At 39.5% G+C, this 15763-nt stretch overlaps 2 protein-coding genes across 2 annotated transcripts in view; both read left to right on the top strand.

Moving 5' to 3' along the window:
• Positions 1–3912, top strand: part of LTA4H (leukotriene A4 hydrolase) — a gene marked incomplete at its 5' end in the record, with an annotated part of 13117 nt that extends 9205 nt beyond the window's left edge. Inside the window, 6 exons of the mRNA XM_010010641.1 lie at positions 1–5; positions 546–600; positions 1285–1380; positions 1902–1984; positions 3254–3358; positions 3675–3912. The exon at positions 1–5 is cut by the window's left edge and continues 84 nt beyond it. Coding sequence (XP_010008943.1) covers positions 1–5; positions 546–600; positions 1285–1380; positions 1902–1984; positions 3254–3358; positions 3675–3795 — 465 coding nt within the window. The remainder of the gene's footprint in view (positions 6–545; positions 601–1284; positions 1381–1901; positions 1985–3253; positions 3359–3674) is intronic.
• Positions 3913–5650: 1738 nt separating this feature from the next.
• Positions 5651–15763, top strand: part of HAL (histidine ammonia-lyase) — a 14661-nt gene continuing 4548 nt past the window's right edge. The window contains exons 1-16 of the mRNA XM_010010639.1: positions 5651–5913; positions 6347–6407; positions 6581–6608; positions 6898–6972; positions 7074–7146; positions 7231–7297; positions 7484–7521; positions 7601–7726; positions 9284–9423; positions 10933–10980; positions 11987–12134; positions 12216–12311; positions 12421–12479; positions 13262–13342; positions 14234–14299; positions 14414–14579. Of these exons, the coding sequence (XP_010008941.1) occupies positions 5667–5913; positions 6347–6407; positions 6581–6608; positions 6898–6972; positions 7074–7146; positions 7231–7297; positions 7484–7521; positions 7601–7726; positions 9284–9423; positions 10933–10980; positions 11987–12134; positions 12216–12311; positions 12421–12479; positions 13262–13342; positions 14234–14299; positions 14414–14579 (1519 nt within the window). The 5' untranslated portion in view covers positions 5651–5666. The remainder of the gene's footprint in view (positions 5914–6346; positions 6408–6580; positions 6609–6897; positions 6973–7073; positions 7147–7230; positions 7298–7483; positions 7522–7600; positions 7727–9283; positions 9424–10932; positions 10981–11986; positions 12135–12215; positions 12312–12420; positions 12480–13261; positions 13343–14233; positions 14300–14413; positions 14580–15763) is intronic.

The following is a 15763-nucleotide window of genomic DNA, read 5'->3' on the forward strand; positions in this document are numbered from 1 at the left end:
CCTGTGTAAGCTGTATTCTTTTGTAGTTCATGTTTTCCTTCTCCAGATTGCACATGATTTTCCAAACAGTCATAAAGCAGTTTGTAAACAGGGTAAAAGTCTTTTCACAAACTTGTCCTAGTGCTATGTGGAAATTGATATAGGTGTTTACAGGAGAAAAAAATGTCGCTGGTAATATTTTTAATTTTTCAGTCTGGAGGAAATTCATTTTGCTTTGAAAGTTTCCAGGAAAGATTCTTTTTTCGGACAGTTTGTTACAACAATATTCTCTTTTCAGCTGTAAGCTAGAATATATGCTCAGAAGTACTGATTATTTTAGGAGTGCATGGGATCAAGTGTTACTTATGCACAAAGTGCTTCTAACTAAAACTGAAATACATTTCATTATCATGGATGTTTTGTAAATTGTATTGCAGTATTGAGTTGGAGCCTACAACAAACACATGTGGAGCCATTTGAAAATAATTTCTAAGCATTCTTGTAAAAACATTATGGGAGTTTTTTGTGTTTCTGAAGTGTGACCCTTTGTTTTTAACATTTGACAGATATGACCTGACACTAGCAAATGCTTGTGTTGCCTTGAGCCAAAGGTGGATCAAAGTGAGTGATTAAAGAATGCTGAGGTGTCTGTATCTTGAAAAGCTAGCTCTCTTTATACAAAGTGAGCCATTCTCTTCTGAAATCTATCATTTGCTGTGAGAGAATGTATTTATAGTGATGGTATGGCTGCCAGGGATTTTTGCATTTCATAGACTAGCCTTTCATCATAGAATCTGTGCACTTGCTATGACTTCCATACGTAAGTGCAGTACGTATTTTAAAGGGGCGTGCAGTCAGCTTTTGGTATTGTATGTAGTAATAAAGCTGAAAAGATTTTTTTTAAACCCTGATATTATGCTTTTATTTAAAAACAAATGCCTAAGTATCCATACATTACTGATTTTATTCTATTAGCAACAATTCCCCTGTGTTATACTGGAGCTAATATGCCTTTCTCATCAAAAACTAAAATACATAGATCTTACTTTTTCTATTAAAAGTATTTGATTTTTCACTTAACTGTATCAGAAGGATAGTGGAGAGAAAACAAGTGAGAATTGAAATGAAGAATACCAAACATCAGATAGTAGCTTAAATCTCTCCTTTTTCCTTCTTGTAGCATCCTGCAAAAATACAAATCAATATCATAAAAAATGTGTAATGGCTCAATAGTCCAAACAAAATATTACACCTGATTGCACTTTGAAATACATATTAAAAATTTAAGTAACCATTATCTTTTAGGCAAAAGAGAGTGATTTGGGCTCATTCACCTCAGCAGACCTGAAGGAAATGTCGTCTCATCAGTTGATTGAGTTCTTGGCATTGTTGCTTCTGGAGGTAAATGCACACCTGAGGTTGCTTTATTCTGGTATCACAAAAGCAGGCACAGAGTCCAAGTGTGCTTTGGAATTAAATTGTCCGTTTTCTTTTAAGTTTTGCTAAAATAATCCACTTTTGCCATACATAGTTACTAAAACCTTCAGCTGTGCCTCCCTGATTATGTCTGGCTCTTCAGCTAACAAGCAACATACAGAATATTTTGGATTGAAAAGTAAAAACAAAACTATAAGGTGCTTGAATTTGTCTGTGTTCGATGTTATAGCGAATAAGCTGTAAGTACAACAGAATATTGTGGTTTGAGTGTTTCAGTAGTACTGGATGTGGGAATTTGCTAAGGTTTATTCTTTGCCCTTCCCTAATACAATGAGAAGGTGAAAGGAACAAATACAAATATTTGTTATAGTAAGCTTTTAGTTCCCTTGTAACATCAGTCTTCTTGGATGAACCTGTTTATTTTTTAAATATGTGGCTTGAAGTGTGCTTCGGGCTTATTCTGACTATGCAATTTCCTTTTTCAGCCTCCTCTTCCAGTGTCACATGTCCAGCGAATGCAGCAAGTATATGACTTCAATGCCATAAAAAATTCTGAGATAAGATTCAGGTTTGTTCTAGTATGGGCATTTTTCTGATCTTAAGTGCTTTCGTTAAACAAAGTGTCCTGCTTCATATATGGTCTGAGATGTACTGTTTTACAGAACTAGTGCAGGTTTTTTGGGAGTGTTTTATTGTTGTAGGCTTTTTTGTAAGTGCATGTGCAGACATGCTTACTAGAGTGGTATTCTGTTGAGTAAATATAGTGTAGTAGAAGAACTGGAAGTGAGCAGTGGATTAGCTGTGCTTTATTTTCATCTGTCATGTTAGCAAAGGAACCTAACTACTTATTTTGGGGATGGTATTGGGTAATACAACAGGGAGCCTCTCTGTGAATCAGAGATGCCTGAAAGATCTTTCCAATATTCAGTCAGGACTGGGTCTCTGGCCTTACCTAGTAAGTTCTTCTGCTGATATGCCAGTGGTGTGTTGAAAAAAAAACCATAACACAACTTGAAACTTTTTTGTCACATTTCAATGCTCCCTATCACGTACCTTTTGTCACATCAGAAAAGAACAGTACATGTCAAAGGAAGTTTCTAATCACGTAGGAAATGCTCCTAGCTAAATGGCTTGATTCTTCTGCCGTCCTAATCTCTTCTATTTTGTATTTACACATTGTGTTCACACACCATGTTAAAAAAAGCTATTGTTGAGGACATAAGTAATCTTTACAAGGATCTTGAAGTATTGCATGTTTTGCTACTTCTGCATACTTGGATACATTTGCAATAGTCACGATTATTCTGCCTTAGCTATCTTAGACTATTGCATGACTTCTGCCTTAACTAACTTGGAGTTCTTTGTTTCTTATGAAAAAAACCCTCTAGGTGTTTGAAATATACAGTATAGATTCTACTTCTTGTAACAAGAACAATTTCTTAATAGTTTTAAAGCAAAACAAGCACATGCCAGTTGCTGGTGAAATTTTGTTTGGGGGTTTTCTTACGGTTTTTTTTTTAGTCACTCGGTCAAATATTCAGCTCTAACTCTGAGTGATGCAACTGGACACCACTGTAATATAGAAGAAAGAGCTGCAGGAAATGATCAGACCATTTTGGAGAAACTCTGAAGGAATTTTTCCTTATTTTGTAGAAAAGCCTGCTTCTGTAACATGCCAGTCAGACACTGAATATTTTATGTTGAACTTGGCTAGAATCTCATTCCCATGATGACATAGCACTGCCCAGAGTGTTTATGGGAACAGAATCTTAAGATAACCACTGCAAATGAAAATTCTGCAAAGTGTAAGGGTTTTTTTAATTTTTTTCTTTCTCAGATGGCTGAGGCTCTGCATCAAGTCCAAGTGGGAAGAAGCTATTCCTCTGGCTCTGCAAATGGCAACAGATCAGGGCAGGATGAAGTTTACTCGACCCTTGTTCAGGTAAAAGCAGTCTTCAAATTGTAGAAGCTCATGCTGTCGGTATTTTTAGTATAATGGAATACTTGACATTGTACATGTGTATTATGCTTCAAAGTGATACAGTACAGAATTTTTTGTGTACTGTGAACAAGCTTATTTTTAGAGTCACTTTCCACATGCTGACTTTTTTTAGTAGAAGGCGGCTTAAGTGTTGCAATATGTGCCTTGATGTGAAGCTTTCAAAGGAAAAGTAAAACCTTGAGAAAATCCCCTTTGTACTATTTCCCTAGATTCTTGTAATGGGGCCTTTCTTTCCTTTTTTCTCCTCCTTTTACAGGGACCTCTACAATTTTGACAAGTGTCGAGATCTGGCTGTCAAGACATTTCTGGAGCATAGAGCCTCTATGCACCCAGTCACTTCAATGCTTGTGGGCAAAGACTTGAAGCAGGATCAGTGACAAATTTACTGATTTCTTTGACATTTTCGTGCTGCTGGAAGAGGAGGCTGATTCCACAAACCGTTGATACATGTACTTGATTACACCATGGAATGCTCTGCTGCTTTGGTACTAATTTAGCTTAAAATGAACTTTACAAATCAAGTTCAGTATTTCCTATTTTGCATTTCCAAGTAAAACAGCCAAATTGCTAAATCTCTGTATCTGGGAGAATGATTTTGTTACAAGCAATTTTTAGAACACACAGGAAAGCTGTTCTGAGATGTAGTCATTTATCAGTCATGGAATTTAAAAACATGGAAAACTAATTGGTGAGTGGTATGGCTCTTTGTGCACAGCTTTCTTTTTCATAGCAACGTGCTTGAAGACTAAAAAATAAATCTTTTCATTGTCTACTTGTCTGTGTATTGATCTGTACAAAGTCTTCAAATAATGGTTTTATTTGCTCTTCTGTATTGAGGGAGAAATTTTTATTACAGGCCCAAGAGGACTCTGAAGATGCAAATGGATTTCAACCCACTGTATAGAAGGGTTTAAAGCCCAAGTCTTTCCTTCCCCTGTTTGAACTTTTTAATAGTTGCATTTTTAAGCAGTTCTGGGCAGTTCCCCTTATGTTAATATCACAACTTAGAGATAAGTTTAAAAACAGTCAGAGGCACCATTTTCCTTATAATTGTTACAGCACTGCAGTTCATGTGGATGGTTTAGGTGAAGTTGTTGTGAATGCTGCCATCTGTAGATTGGTTTTTGAAGTGAGTTTGGCAAGAACTACTTTTCCTGAAGATGATCTGTAAGCATATGTTGAACATAGACATAACCCCATATCATGGAGTAAAAATCATTTTGAAAAAGTGCTGTTTCAGAAAGGAAGATACCAAAACATAGGGTGTGGCACAAGTCTTGGGCTTAATAATTTAGGGTTGGTTATTTAATAATTTAGGATTAATTACTCCCACTTAAGGTGGGAGTGGAGAGCCTATCAACTGATCTATTTCTGTTCTGAGTTTTGATCAGTGTAAGTTTTCAAGCAGATGAAGTTATGTACTTTACCAGGAGATCAATCTTTTCACGCTGAGAGCTCTAATATAAATTAAGACACAAAGAGGTTTGTTGGATTCTATTAATTCAAGGCATCCTGAGCTCTTCCATCCAACTTTAACCTATGTATGTAGTTTAAATAAAAATGATTCAAAAAATTAACTGCTAGCTGAATGAGGCTCAAAAGTGAGTTTATATACAATACAATAGTATGTTTTTGAGCTTCAGCATGGGACTGAGCAAATGGCTTGCTTCCTCTACTGCCTGCTTTTATCATGCACTAGATAGAGGTGTAAAAGTAGTGTAATCCATTTTCATTCCAATCCTAGCAGCCATGACAAACCCATAATAACAGGGTGACTTTTCCAGCACTGTCCATCATGGAGGTTTTCATCAGTGTGACCTACTGCCAGGTGCCAACTCTGTTAACTCCTGTTAAACTCTTAAGTTTTTAGAACAGTTGCATTCCAGCTTAGTCTAATTTATTTATCTATTCTTGGTACACAAGATCCAGCTCCTGGATTTTCATTTCTATAATCCTGATGTGATCTTTGGAAGAAAAAAAAAAAAAGTCCTGTGTCAATAGTTTGGGGGGCTTGCCTTTCCATGAAAAGGGAGTTCTCCCTGGGATTGGTTTGATTGGACAAAGTCAGTTGAATACATCGATCTCACTTATTTACAAAGGCGGGGATTTTGAGGGTGGATTTTTGTCTCTCTCTGATTGCGACACTGAGCTCCAGCTAGAAGCTGCTTTTCAGGCCATCGCGTGGTAAATGTAAGGCTGCTGCACGCTGCAGCCCTTCTTGGTCAAGGGACGGTTTTGGAGAGAAAGCATGCCGAGATACACGGTGCATGTCCGAGGAGAATGGCTGGCAGTGCCATGCCAAAGCAGCACCAACACAGTTGGGTGGCTGGGAAAGGAAGCTGTGAGACGGTACATGAAGAACAAACCAGACAACGGGGGATTTGCCTCGGTGGAAGAAGTAAAATTTTACGTTCGAAGGTGCAAGGGACTTGGCTTGCTGGATCTTGAAGATACAGTGGAGGATGCTCTGGAGGACAATGAATTTGTTGAAGTTGGTAAGCAAAGCATAAAGCAACACGTTGCAGAATGACCATGTTGACATCTGTGTCTGCAAACTCTGTCTCAGTTTATCTAAAATTACATCTGAGCATCTATGAGTTTCATGGAAAAATGCCAAAATGTTTTAAGAGTATCGTTTTTAGGAAAAGAGCTATATAAAGCTTAGAAGATACAGGATTCGAGATGCAACACCTGCATGTCATGTCATATATAAAGTGTGCTTGGGTTAGGCTGTTCTGCTTTTGCCTTTAGAGTACCTTAAACGAATACATACTTCCTTGCTATTTTCCTAGAAGCATACAGATATGTTCAGGGCTGATATGGCTGTAAGAGTTCTAATTTGCAGTTGTATTATAATGAATAAAAAATTACTTTATATGTAGAATGCAATTTAATTCCACTTGTGTTTATTCTGCATATTTCTCCTAGTTATAGAAGGAGATATAATGTCTCCAGATTTTATACCATCTCAGCCAGAAGGAGTTCATTTGTATCCTTTTTTGAGTGCGATGTGAACTACTTACAATTCCAGATGTAGAATTCGCTAGATTTCCCTGTTCTTTTAGAGTTCCTTCATTCTTAAAACACATTACCAGCTGTAATCAAATGGTCACTATGCGTGCAATCTGTTCTGCCCTTTATTTTCCTTTACGGAACTTTCAGATACAGCAAATACCGAGAACCAGAACAGGTAGGAAATACCAGTTGTTTTACAGCTCTGTAACAAATCCTGCTACTTACCAAAACGTGCTGAGAGTTGAGCCACTGAAGCATTCACAAGTGCAGGGGCTGTTAGATTGGCTGGGCCTAGGAAATTCAATTATAATGTGCTTATTCTGTTTCTGTTAGTGAGTTTCTGTCTTACAAATAAGCATGAGAAACCTTCCTTTCATTGCTGAGTTTTAACTGTATTTGTTTTAATTCTGATTATTAAGATACTTTATACATATCCCAAACTAAAAGGTGGTTCTTTGGTGTAGTATATTTTTTTAGATGGCAACAGTTTAACAACGGAGGACTTGGTCAATTTAGGAAAGGGGCTCTTCAAGATCAAGGTAAAGATTCTGAATAAATGTGGCTAAAAATAACGTGTTTATCTTTTTATAACTTAAATAATGACAGATAAACTAATATTTAAACTACTCATGTTTCATAGCTCACACCTGAAGCTGAAGCCAAAGTCAATGAATCACGAGAAGTGATTGAAAGGATCGTAAAGGAACAGAAAGGTAAATATTTTTAGCTCTAACTATTAATTGTTCAGAAATCTTAATCAGGTTCCCTTCTTAACCAGCAGCATATGTTTCTTGCAGTTGTTTATGGAATCACCACAGGGTTTGGGAAGTTTGCCAGGACAGTCATCCCAAACAGTAAGCTGAGGTAAGTTGTTTGTACAGCTTGCTCCATCCTTTCAGGAAAGGAAGAAGAAGGAGCAGTTCGACACTGCACATTTATATTCTGTGGTTAGATGAGAGGGCTGCTTCAGTATTTCCCTCTCTTCTGTGCAAAATAAACCCTGATGAGACTTATTTGGGGTTTTACTTTTTTCTCTTTTTTTGTCCATAGGGAGCTTCAAGTGAACTTGGTTCGTTCACATTCAGCAGGTAATGAGAAATCGCCTCATGTTTCCCTTTTCTGCCACTGTTAGTAGTGGGTTAGTAACCAAGAGGGTTTCTCTTTCAGGTGTGGGGAAACCTTTGAGCCCAGAGAGATCTCGCATGCTGCTGGCGCTGAGAATCAACGTCTTGGCAAAAGGATACAGTGGAATATCCCTAGAAACGCTCCAGCAAGTTATTGAAGCATTTAATGGTAAAAACATGTTTAAATAAATTCCCCCTTTCCTTTCTTTCTTTTTTTCTTTTGGTGTTTTGTTTGTTTGTTTTAACTGTTTCATTAAAGGATGTAGCTCAGTGAATCAACTTGGTAGTTGTGAGAGGTCAGGACCAGAGCTTGGCTTTACAAGCTCACAACTTAGGGTATGAGAATAACTGACAGGAAAGGCTGAGAGAAAGGGATGAAATTCAATAGGCGGAAGTTTAGGAAATGAGCCTCTGTAGGTCAGGTAATTAGTTCAATACTAAGCTTAACTAGGAGCATGACTCTGATTCTGGGTGAGCTCTTCCTCAAAGGCTCAAGTCTAACTTCCTGTTGGGTATGTGCTGATGTATGACACCATCTTTAGGGATGCTGGAATTTTGGAGAGGGAGGTACCTATTACCATGTAGAGAACTACATGTGTTGGTGTTCATCAAGCAGATCCACTTGAGCAGCACCTGTTTTTGTGAGTCGACCCCCTGACACCTACACAAGTGTTTGTAATCAAGGGCTACAAGGCAGCCATGCAGAAGTGCGTGGCTAGTCAGCAGCTCATGTGGCCACAACTGTCAAAGCAGTTAAAGCTGCTTTGGCACAGACACTGTGGCAGGGAAGCCAAAGGGGTGGCTGTGCTGTTCATTAGCTGATGACCATTTTCCCTGGTGAGGCATGCCAGTGTGGCAGCAAGAGGAAAGAGCACCTTCTCTCTATGTTAGTGTTACATTCAACTTCCCTTCTCTTTTGTCCTTCACTGTAGATTGGAAGATTGTTATGAAACGATAGATCACGTGTGTGAGAGAAGAGCCACATTTGTGTAGAAGAGGCCTGAAGAATATAGCCTTTGTGCTGTCCTCTGTTATATCCTCCTCTGCCCACAGTGGGTGAAGGAGCTGTAATATAGTGTTTAGCTCTGCAAAAGAACAGAATCAGACTGGTTGATTCCCTATTTTTTCTGCAGTTCTCTGGGCTCTGTTTCTTCATTTCCACCCATTCAGTGCTCAGAGGACTAGGATGGGGGGGAAGAGGACTCAGAGATGCCTCATCTCTGGAATTGCTCAAGGCCAGGCTGGGTGGGGCTGTGAGCAACCTGATCTAGTGGAAGATGTCCCTGCCCATAGCAGGGGGATTGGAACTAGGGAACAGATCTTTAAGGTCCCTTCCAACCAAAACCATTCTATCATAAGATGGTTTTTAGTGGAGTGAGAATGAAGAAATAGTTTTGTCCCACCAGTGGTCACTGGGCAGTGGAGAGCTGAGTGATGTTTTACCTGCCTGGCTGTGTGGCTGCACGTGCAATCACCCTGGGCTGTGGTCACCCCACTCCAAAACTAAATGCAGGGCTAAATGCAGAAAGGGATTAATTTCTTTATAAACTACAGCTAGCCTGTGAGCAGGGGCAAATCCCAGTCTGCAACAGAAGTAGTCCTGTTGGTGCTATTGATTATGATTGAAGGATGTTATTGTGACTGCACTCGTATGCTGTCGTCTTTGTTTTCCAAGGCATTTATCAAGGGGCAGCTCTAACAGGAGTTGTTTTTTTTTCCTTCCTAGCATCCTGCCTTCCTTATATCCCAGAAAAAGGGACAGTTGGAGCCAGTGGAGACTTGGCCCCCCTCTCTCATCTTGCTCTGGGATTAATTGGAGAGGGAAAGATGTGGTCCCCAAAGAGTGGCTGGGCTGATGCTAAATATGTAAGATTCATGTGGCTGATTGCTTTTTCTTCTACCTGCTGGCTCATTTGCCAAATTGTGTGCAGCCTTGAGAGAAAGAGAGCTTTTCCTCAGATTAATAGAATGTAAAAGACTTTGGGTTTTTTGTACCAGTCTGAACTGGGACTAAGGTGCCTTTAGCAACTCATCCTCCACCTTGAGGAAGGTGGATCCGTGAGAATGGAATATCTGACGCACACATCAGTGGAGCAGATATGAATATGCAGCATGTTATTAAGTCCTAAAGAAATACCATGCCACAGTATTGCAATACAAGATAGCGTAGTGATGTAATTTAGGATCTGGAGAGAGGGACAAAATACAGTACCAGCTATGAAAGAATAATTACTACATTGTGAGCTCCATGAACATCAACACTGCTCCAATAAACCCAGGATCACCTCTCAAAATTCAAACCTTGAAATGCTGAAAGTAACTGGAATTTATGTGAGGCAGGAACTTATCAGTAAAGTTTCTACTGATTTTATAATGCTTTAAGTGAATACACAGGTTTGGACATTTCATTTATGAGGAATTAACTAGGGTTACAAGAAACATTTATAGCATTCTCTTTTACAAGATGGAAGCTTTACAGTGGAATTCATTTTTAATTAATTGTTAACTGCCCACTAATACGTCAGTAGATTGATCTAGCTTTGAGTATCTCCAAGTCTGGCTCCCTCCAAAGTTTTTATGGTAGTTTGTTCTGCTACATCTATCACTCCTATCCATGAACACTTGAACACCAGAACACTGGATTTATTCATGGATTTGATAGCTGTACCATCACTGTAGGCTGGAGAAGTACTGAGAACTACACAGGGAGAACTACACACGGAGAGGAGTAAGAAGGAAGCAGGCTAGTGTGTCCTGGGCCTTCAGGACCAGAAGTTACAGCTGTACACCTCTGAGATGTGTTATGTCTTCAGTTGGAAAGGTTGAGAGGACTCTAATCAGAATCAAGACTATACCATTCCTCCATTTCCCACAAGAGTGATTGCTCTATGGGATAAACTTGTATAGAATAAACTGAGTAGGACTTCTGTCATTGGAGATCTTCTATAGAAAGGATTAGGGAATAATTTATAAAGGAATAGTTTATGCCAAGACAAATGTGTTATGAGGCAAGGTGTAGGCAGAACTACCTTCCCAAGGTGTTTCCAGCCTTCTGTCCAATTACTCTCTTCCATCATCTAACATGGTAGATGTTAATGGGCTGTGACAGTGTCTTGCTTCACTGCTCCTACTGCCTTCTTCTGCTGGCACTGGAAAATGAGGTGCTAGTTTAAAAGCCAAAAAATGCTGTTCTTTATTTAGCCCAGCAGAAAAAACATATTTTAAATGTTTGTGATAGAAAAGTCTTTTTCACCTATTGCTTAAGGGATTTGTTAATATTTTTATTTATGGAAACATTTAAGATTTAAAAGTTTTTTGGTGACTGAATTACTGAAAACTTCTTTTATTAATTACCTTGTCATTAAACTTTCACAGGTCCTGGAAGCCCATGGTCTGAGACCAATTACCTTGAAACCCAAAGAGGTAATAAAGTATAACGAAGCCAGCTGATGGAAAACAAGCATACATAGTCAATCACTATACTTACAATTTAAGCATGAAATGATTTAATGGTAATTTTAAATCAAGCTCCAGAAGGATATTAATGAAATATTACCAGGAGTGGAATTCACCTCTCCTAGTGTCACTCGACTTGACTTGAAATGACAGACCCAGGCTTGATGTTCAGATTGACTCTGTAGTTGGTGGACACAGGCATCTCCAGAAAACACATTATATCATCCTGAAACAGCTGTCTAAGAAGCCTTCTCAACATACCTATCTGCCCTGTGATCATAACAGGAGCTGACTTGAACTAGGTATTTGACTTCTAGATCATTAAAACTAGGTGGGATGATTCTCACTCTGAGTATTAGTTTACATGAGAACACAACAGGTTTGAGGGCTGTGAACCTCTTTGATAATGGACCTCAGTAGCTGTAAAACAGCACCAGGAGCAAGAAGCCAAACCCAGTGTCTCCTAAAGGCAAATGGAAGGCTCCCATGGGCCTCATGTTTGTTTGGAACAAATCTTTTAAAGCAGTTATAACTTCTAATGCTCTTTTAATATACCTTTTCCTCACTATGATTAGGTTTTGCACCACCCATGCTCATAACTTTGGGGGTTTAATAATTTAAGAAGAAATTAATAAAAATAGCATTCCACTTCCAAATGACTGGAAAAGAATAAATATTTTCTGTGCTTTTATTGCTTGAAATAAACTTGAAATAACATTAAATAAACCTCTTGCTTGAAACTGCTGGAGCTCCAACGGTGTCTGTAGTGACTTAGTAGTCACAAGCATTTACAATTTAGGTAGCAAGGTACTAGGTCAAGCTGTACATTTTATGATTTCAGGACAAACCAGGAAGCTGAGCAAAGGTCCTTAACTCATTCATATGAGACAGAGAATTGTCACAGGGATGGGGGATTATCACAGCATTGGAATAGCTGCAGTGAATTTGCTTAACGTCTGCCCTCTCTTTGAAGGGTCTGGCTCTCATCAATGGGACACAAATGATCACCTCACTGGGATGCGAAGCGGTTGAAAGAGCTGGTGCTATAGCTAGACAAGCTGACATAGTTGCTGCCCTTACACTTGAAGTCTTGAAGGGTACAACAAGGGCCTTTGACACTGGTGGGTACCAAGCCTTTCCTGTCCACTTAACAGCTGTTGGCAAGAGAAACAAAACCTAACAGTCTAACTTGTTTTACTTAGATATCCATGCAGTGCGCCCACATCGAGGGCAGGCTGAAGTGGCATTTCGATTCAGGTCCCTTTTAGATTCTGACCATCATCCATCAGAAATAGCAGGTGAACAATCTTAACCTTCACCCTCTCAGGACTGGCTGGTTTCTTCAACAGTAGCCTGTACGCTTTTGTATGAGGAATATTTGGATTTTCCTCCTTTGTTTCCTTCTAGAGAGCCATAGATTCTGTGACAGAGTTCAGGACGCATACACGATGCGTTGCTGCCCTCAGGTAAAAACTTACTTTTTTTTCCTTTCATAGCAATAGATAAACGATGGTGAAGTTCCCACCTCAGAAATACGGTCAATTATGTGCTGTCTGATTCCATTAGAGGTTTTATTTTGCATTTCCCTCAATTCAAATTTACTATTAATGGAAATGTAATTCATCAGTCCCATGCACACACCCACTGGGCAGCATCTAACAAAGCTGCGTTCAGATCTGAAAGAGGCCAAGGTGTCAGAAGCAGAGGGAAGGTGCTGGTTTCTGTACCTGCAGGCTTTGCAGGTCATTTTTTCTGCACTGATGCTAAGACCATGAACTGGGGAAAGGTGGTTCCAGTAGCAGCCAGAGTGCAGTATCTATCTCTAACATACTGCAAAATCTTGATCTCATGGGTTTTAGCATGAGTAAAGCTATTAAATCAGTGAACTTAATGGAAGTTAATTTATTAATTAGAGGTTTTGTTTCCTGTGGGGGATTTATGAGGCTTCTTCTCCCCTAATAACACTTCTACCTATTTTCCATTTAGGGTAAACCAACCCAGACAAGTAAAGAATTACATATTCAGGTTACCCTTTTGTCAAAACTGTCATAATAATAGTAAATATAATCTTCTGGGTGTCTAGGACAGGCAGTGATATTCCTTATTTTAAGAGCAAATCCAGGACCATCTTCATGTATGGATTTAGAGACTGTGAAGATGGGAAAGAGGGTACCTGCAGTTCAGTCAGCATCCTGAAGATGAACTAAGTGTGGATACTAAGATAAGATGTTAATGTCTTTTGTTCTAGGTGCATGGAGTTGTAAATGATACAATTGCTTTTGTGAAGGATATCATGATGACTGAAATCAATAGTGCCACAGACAACCCTGTATCCTTTTGATGACCTTATTACTATGTAAAATTTTATTTTGCTTTTTTTATCCATTTCTTCTGTATAATTATTTGCGTTGGAGGAAAAAAACATTGTAACTGGCTTAGTCAAGAACTACCATTGGCTGCAACAGCAACTTCTCTTTCTTTCTCCGTGTCTGCATTGGTGCATGCAAGTGTGTGTTGGGGTAAGGAAACAACGTGTGCATGTGGTTTAGTGCATGTTAAATGTTTCCTAGATTAGATTTTAGATGTCTTTATTGACTATGTAGCTAGATGGGACTTGGCAACCAAATGGATATGGACAGATTGTGACTTGTCATATGAAACATCTGTTGATGCAGCATGAGTGAAACCTTTACTAAACTGCACTCTGGGAAGGCAGACGAAAGACGTGGCTGGTAAGCCGCATTGTGGCTCAGTGTCATAAACTCTGTGTACAGTTCTTGCACTGGCACTGAGCAAGGCTGGATTCCCCTCAGTAGTATAACGATCCTATACATAACATCATATCAATTGCTAATAAGCATTATTGCTTGTAACCTATCTAAAATTATATCTGGCATGGAGAGAATCTACCAGGGAACTAAGAAACTGTGTTAGAATTCAAAAACATGTTTCTTTGCAACCCTTCCACTCTTGATCAAAGACATCATTTTATGTAGTCTATTTGGAAAAATAGATGTCAAAATTTTATCTGTAACTTTGGAGAACTGAGATTGGGGCTTCATTTTCTGAAAGGTGAACATGCAGATGTAGTATAATGTGCTTGCAAATAGAAACCTGTTAGCAAAAACGTTCCTTCAGTTAAGATACTCTGGTTAGTGATAGATCTCTGGCATGTAAACTGTATTTTCGGTCATGTTTGTGCCTTAACTTCTCCTTAAAGATGGTGTTTGCTGAGAGAGCAGAGACCATTTCTGGAGGAAATTTTCATGGTGAATATCCTGGAAAGGTAACTAAACATTTGGAGGAAAAAAAAAAACAACCCTTTCTGTTTTTTCTGTTATTATTATTATTATTTGTTTGGTTTTCATGTCATCTGGTGTAGTGAGATCTTCTTTTATAGGCTCTGGACTATTTGGCAATTGGTGTGCATGAACTCGCTGCAATTAGTGAAAGAAGAATTGAGAGGCTCTGCAACCCCTCACTCAGTGAACTGCCTGCATTTTTAGTCACTGAAGGAGGTCTGAACTCTGGCTTCATGATAGCACACTGCACAGCAGCTGCCCTGGGTAAGTGCTTGAGCAATATCACCGAGAGAAAGCTAGAAAGACCATTTATATCAAGGCAGTTGTAATTTGATAGTAGATACAAAGGCATCTCACTCCTGTTTTCCATCTCTGTGTGCGGGGTGCAAAGTTTGAGTCGAGTGCAGTTGCAACTATTTTAGCTCAGGATTCCTTATTCTGCACTGACCCGTGGACAAGTTTAGTTGTCTGAGCATGCAAACCCTTAGGTGGACTTTGGTGAGAATGCTTGCCTGGTTGCATCTTCATGGGATTGGCAGGGAGTGTTCTCATTTACAGTCGCCAGCATAAGAGCCCTGGGATATTACAGTTCACAGGTTCAGGAAAGCACGAGCCAATATAAACATGCTGTGAGTATAGAGGGTACATTATAAGAGATGCAAATAGACAAAGGAACAGAACACGTCAGATAAATGTGTACATAAACATCTTGCAGGAAAAAAAGGTCAGTGAACTAAATCAATGTGATAAAGGAACCCTGCCTAGAGGCTGTTTTGGGAAGTGGGGCTGGAAAAGGAGTTGAAGTGCTTGTCCCCATGTTTGAAGGATGGAAACTTCTCCTTTTTGCTAGGCAGAGTTTAGGTTGGCTCCAGGCGTTAGCTGTTGCTTGGCTTCAGGTTTTGCAGCTCACTTCTGCAATCTGGAGTGAGAGATCCTGGGGTGCTTATGGTCTTTTCTGTGGGGAATGAAAATGACTGCCCTGCCTCTTAACTCATCACTGAGCTGACACCAGGACTCCATGGGTTAGAAAAGATATAGAATCATAAAATCATAGAATAGTTAGGGTTGGAAAGGACCTTAAGATCATCTAGTTCCAACCCCCTTGCCATGAGCAGGGACACCACACACTAAACTATGTTGCCCAAGGCTCTGTCCAGCCTGGCCTTGAACATCTCCAGGGTTGGGGCATTCACAACTTCCTTGGACAACCTATTCCAGTGCCTCACCACCCTCACTGTGAAGAACTTCTTCCTTATATCTAACCTAAAGTTCCCCTGTTTAAGTTTAAACCCATTACCCCTTGTCCTACCACTACAGTCCCTAATGAAGAGTCCCTCCCCAGCATCCTTGTAGGCCCCCTTCAGATACTGGAAGGCTGCTATAAGGTCTCCATGCAGCCTTCTCTTTTCCAGGCTGAACAGCCCCAACTTTCTCAGCCTGTCTTCATA

This window comes from Nestor notabilis, unplaced genomic scaffold (assembly GCF_000696875.1).
Source record: "Nestor notabilis isolate BGI_N333 unplaced genomic scaffold, ASM69687v1 scaffold30592, whole genome shotgun sequence".
NCBI lineage: Eukaryota > Metazoa > Chordata > Aves > Psittaciformes > Psittacidae > Nestor > Nestor notabilis.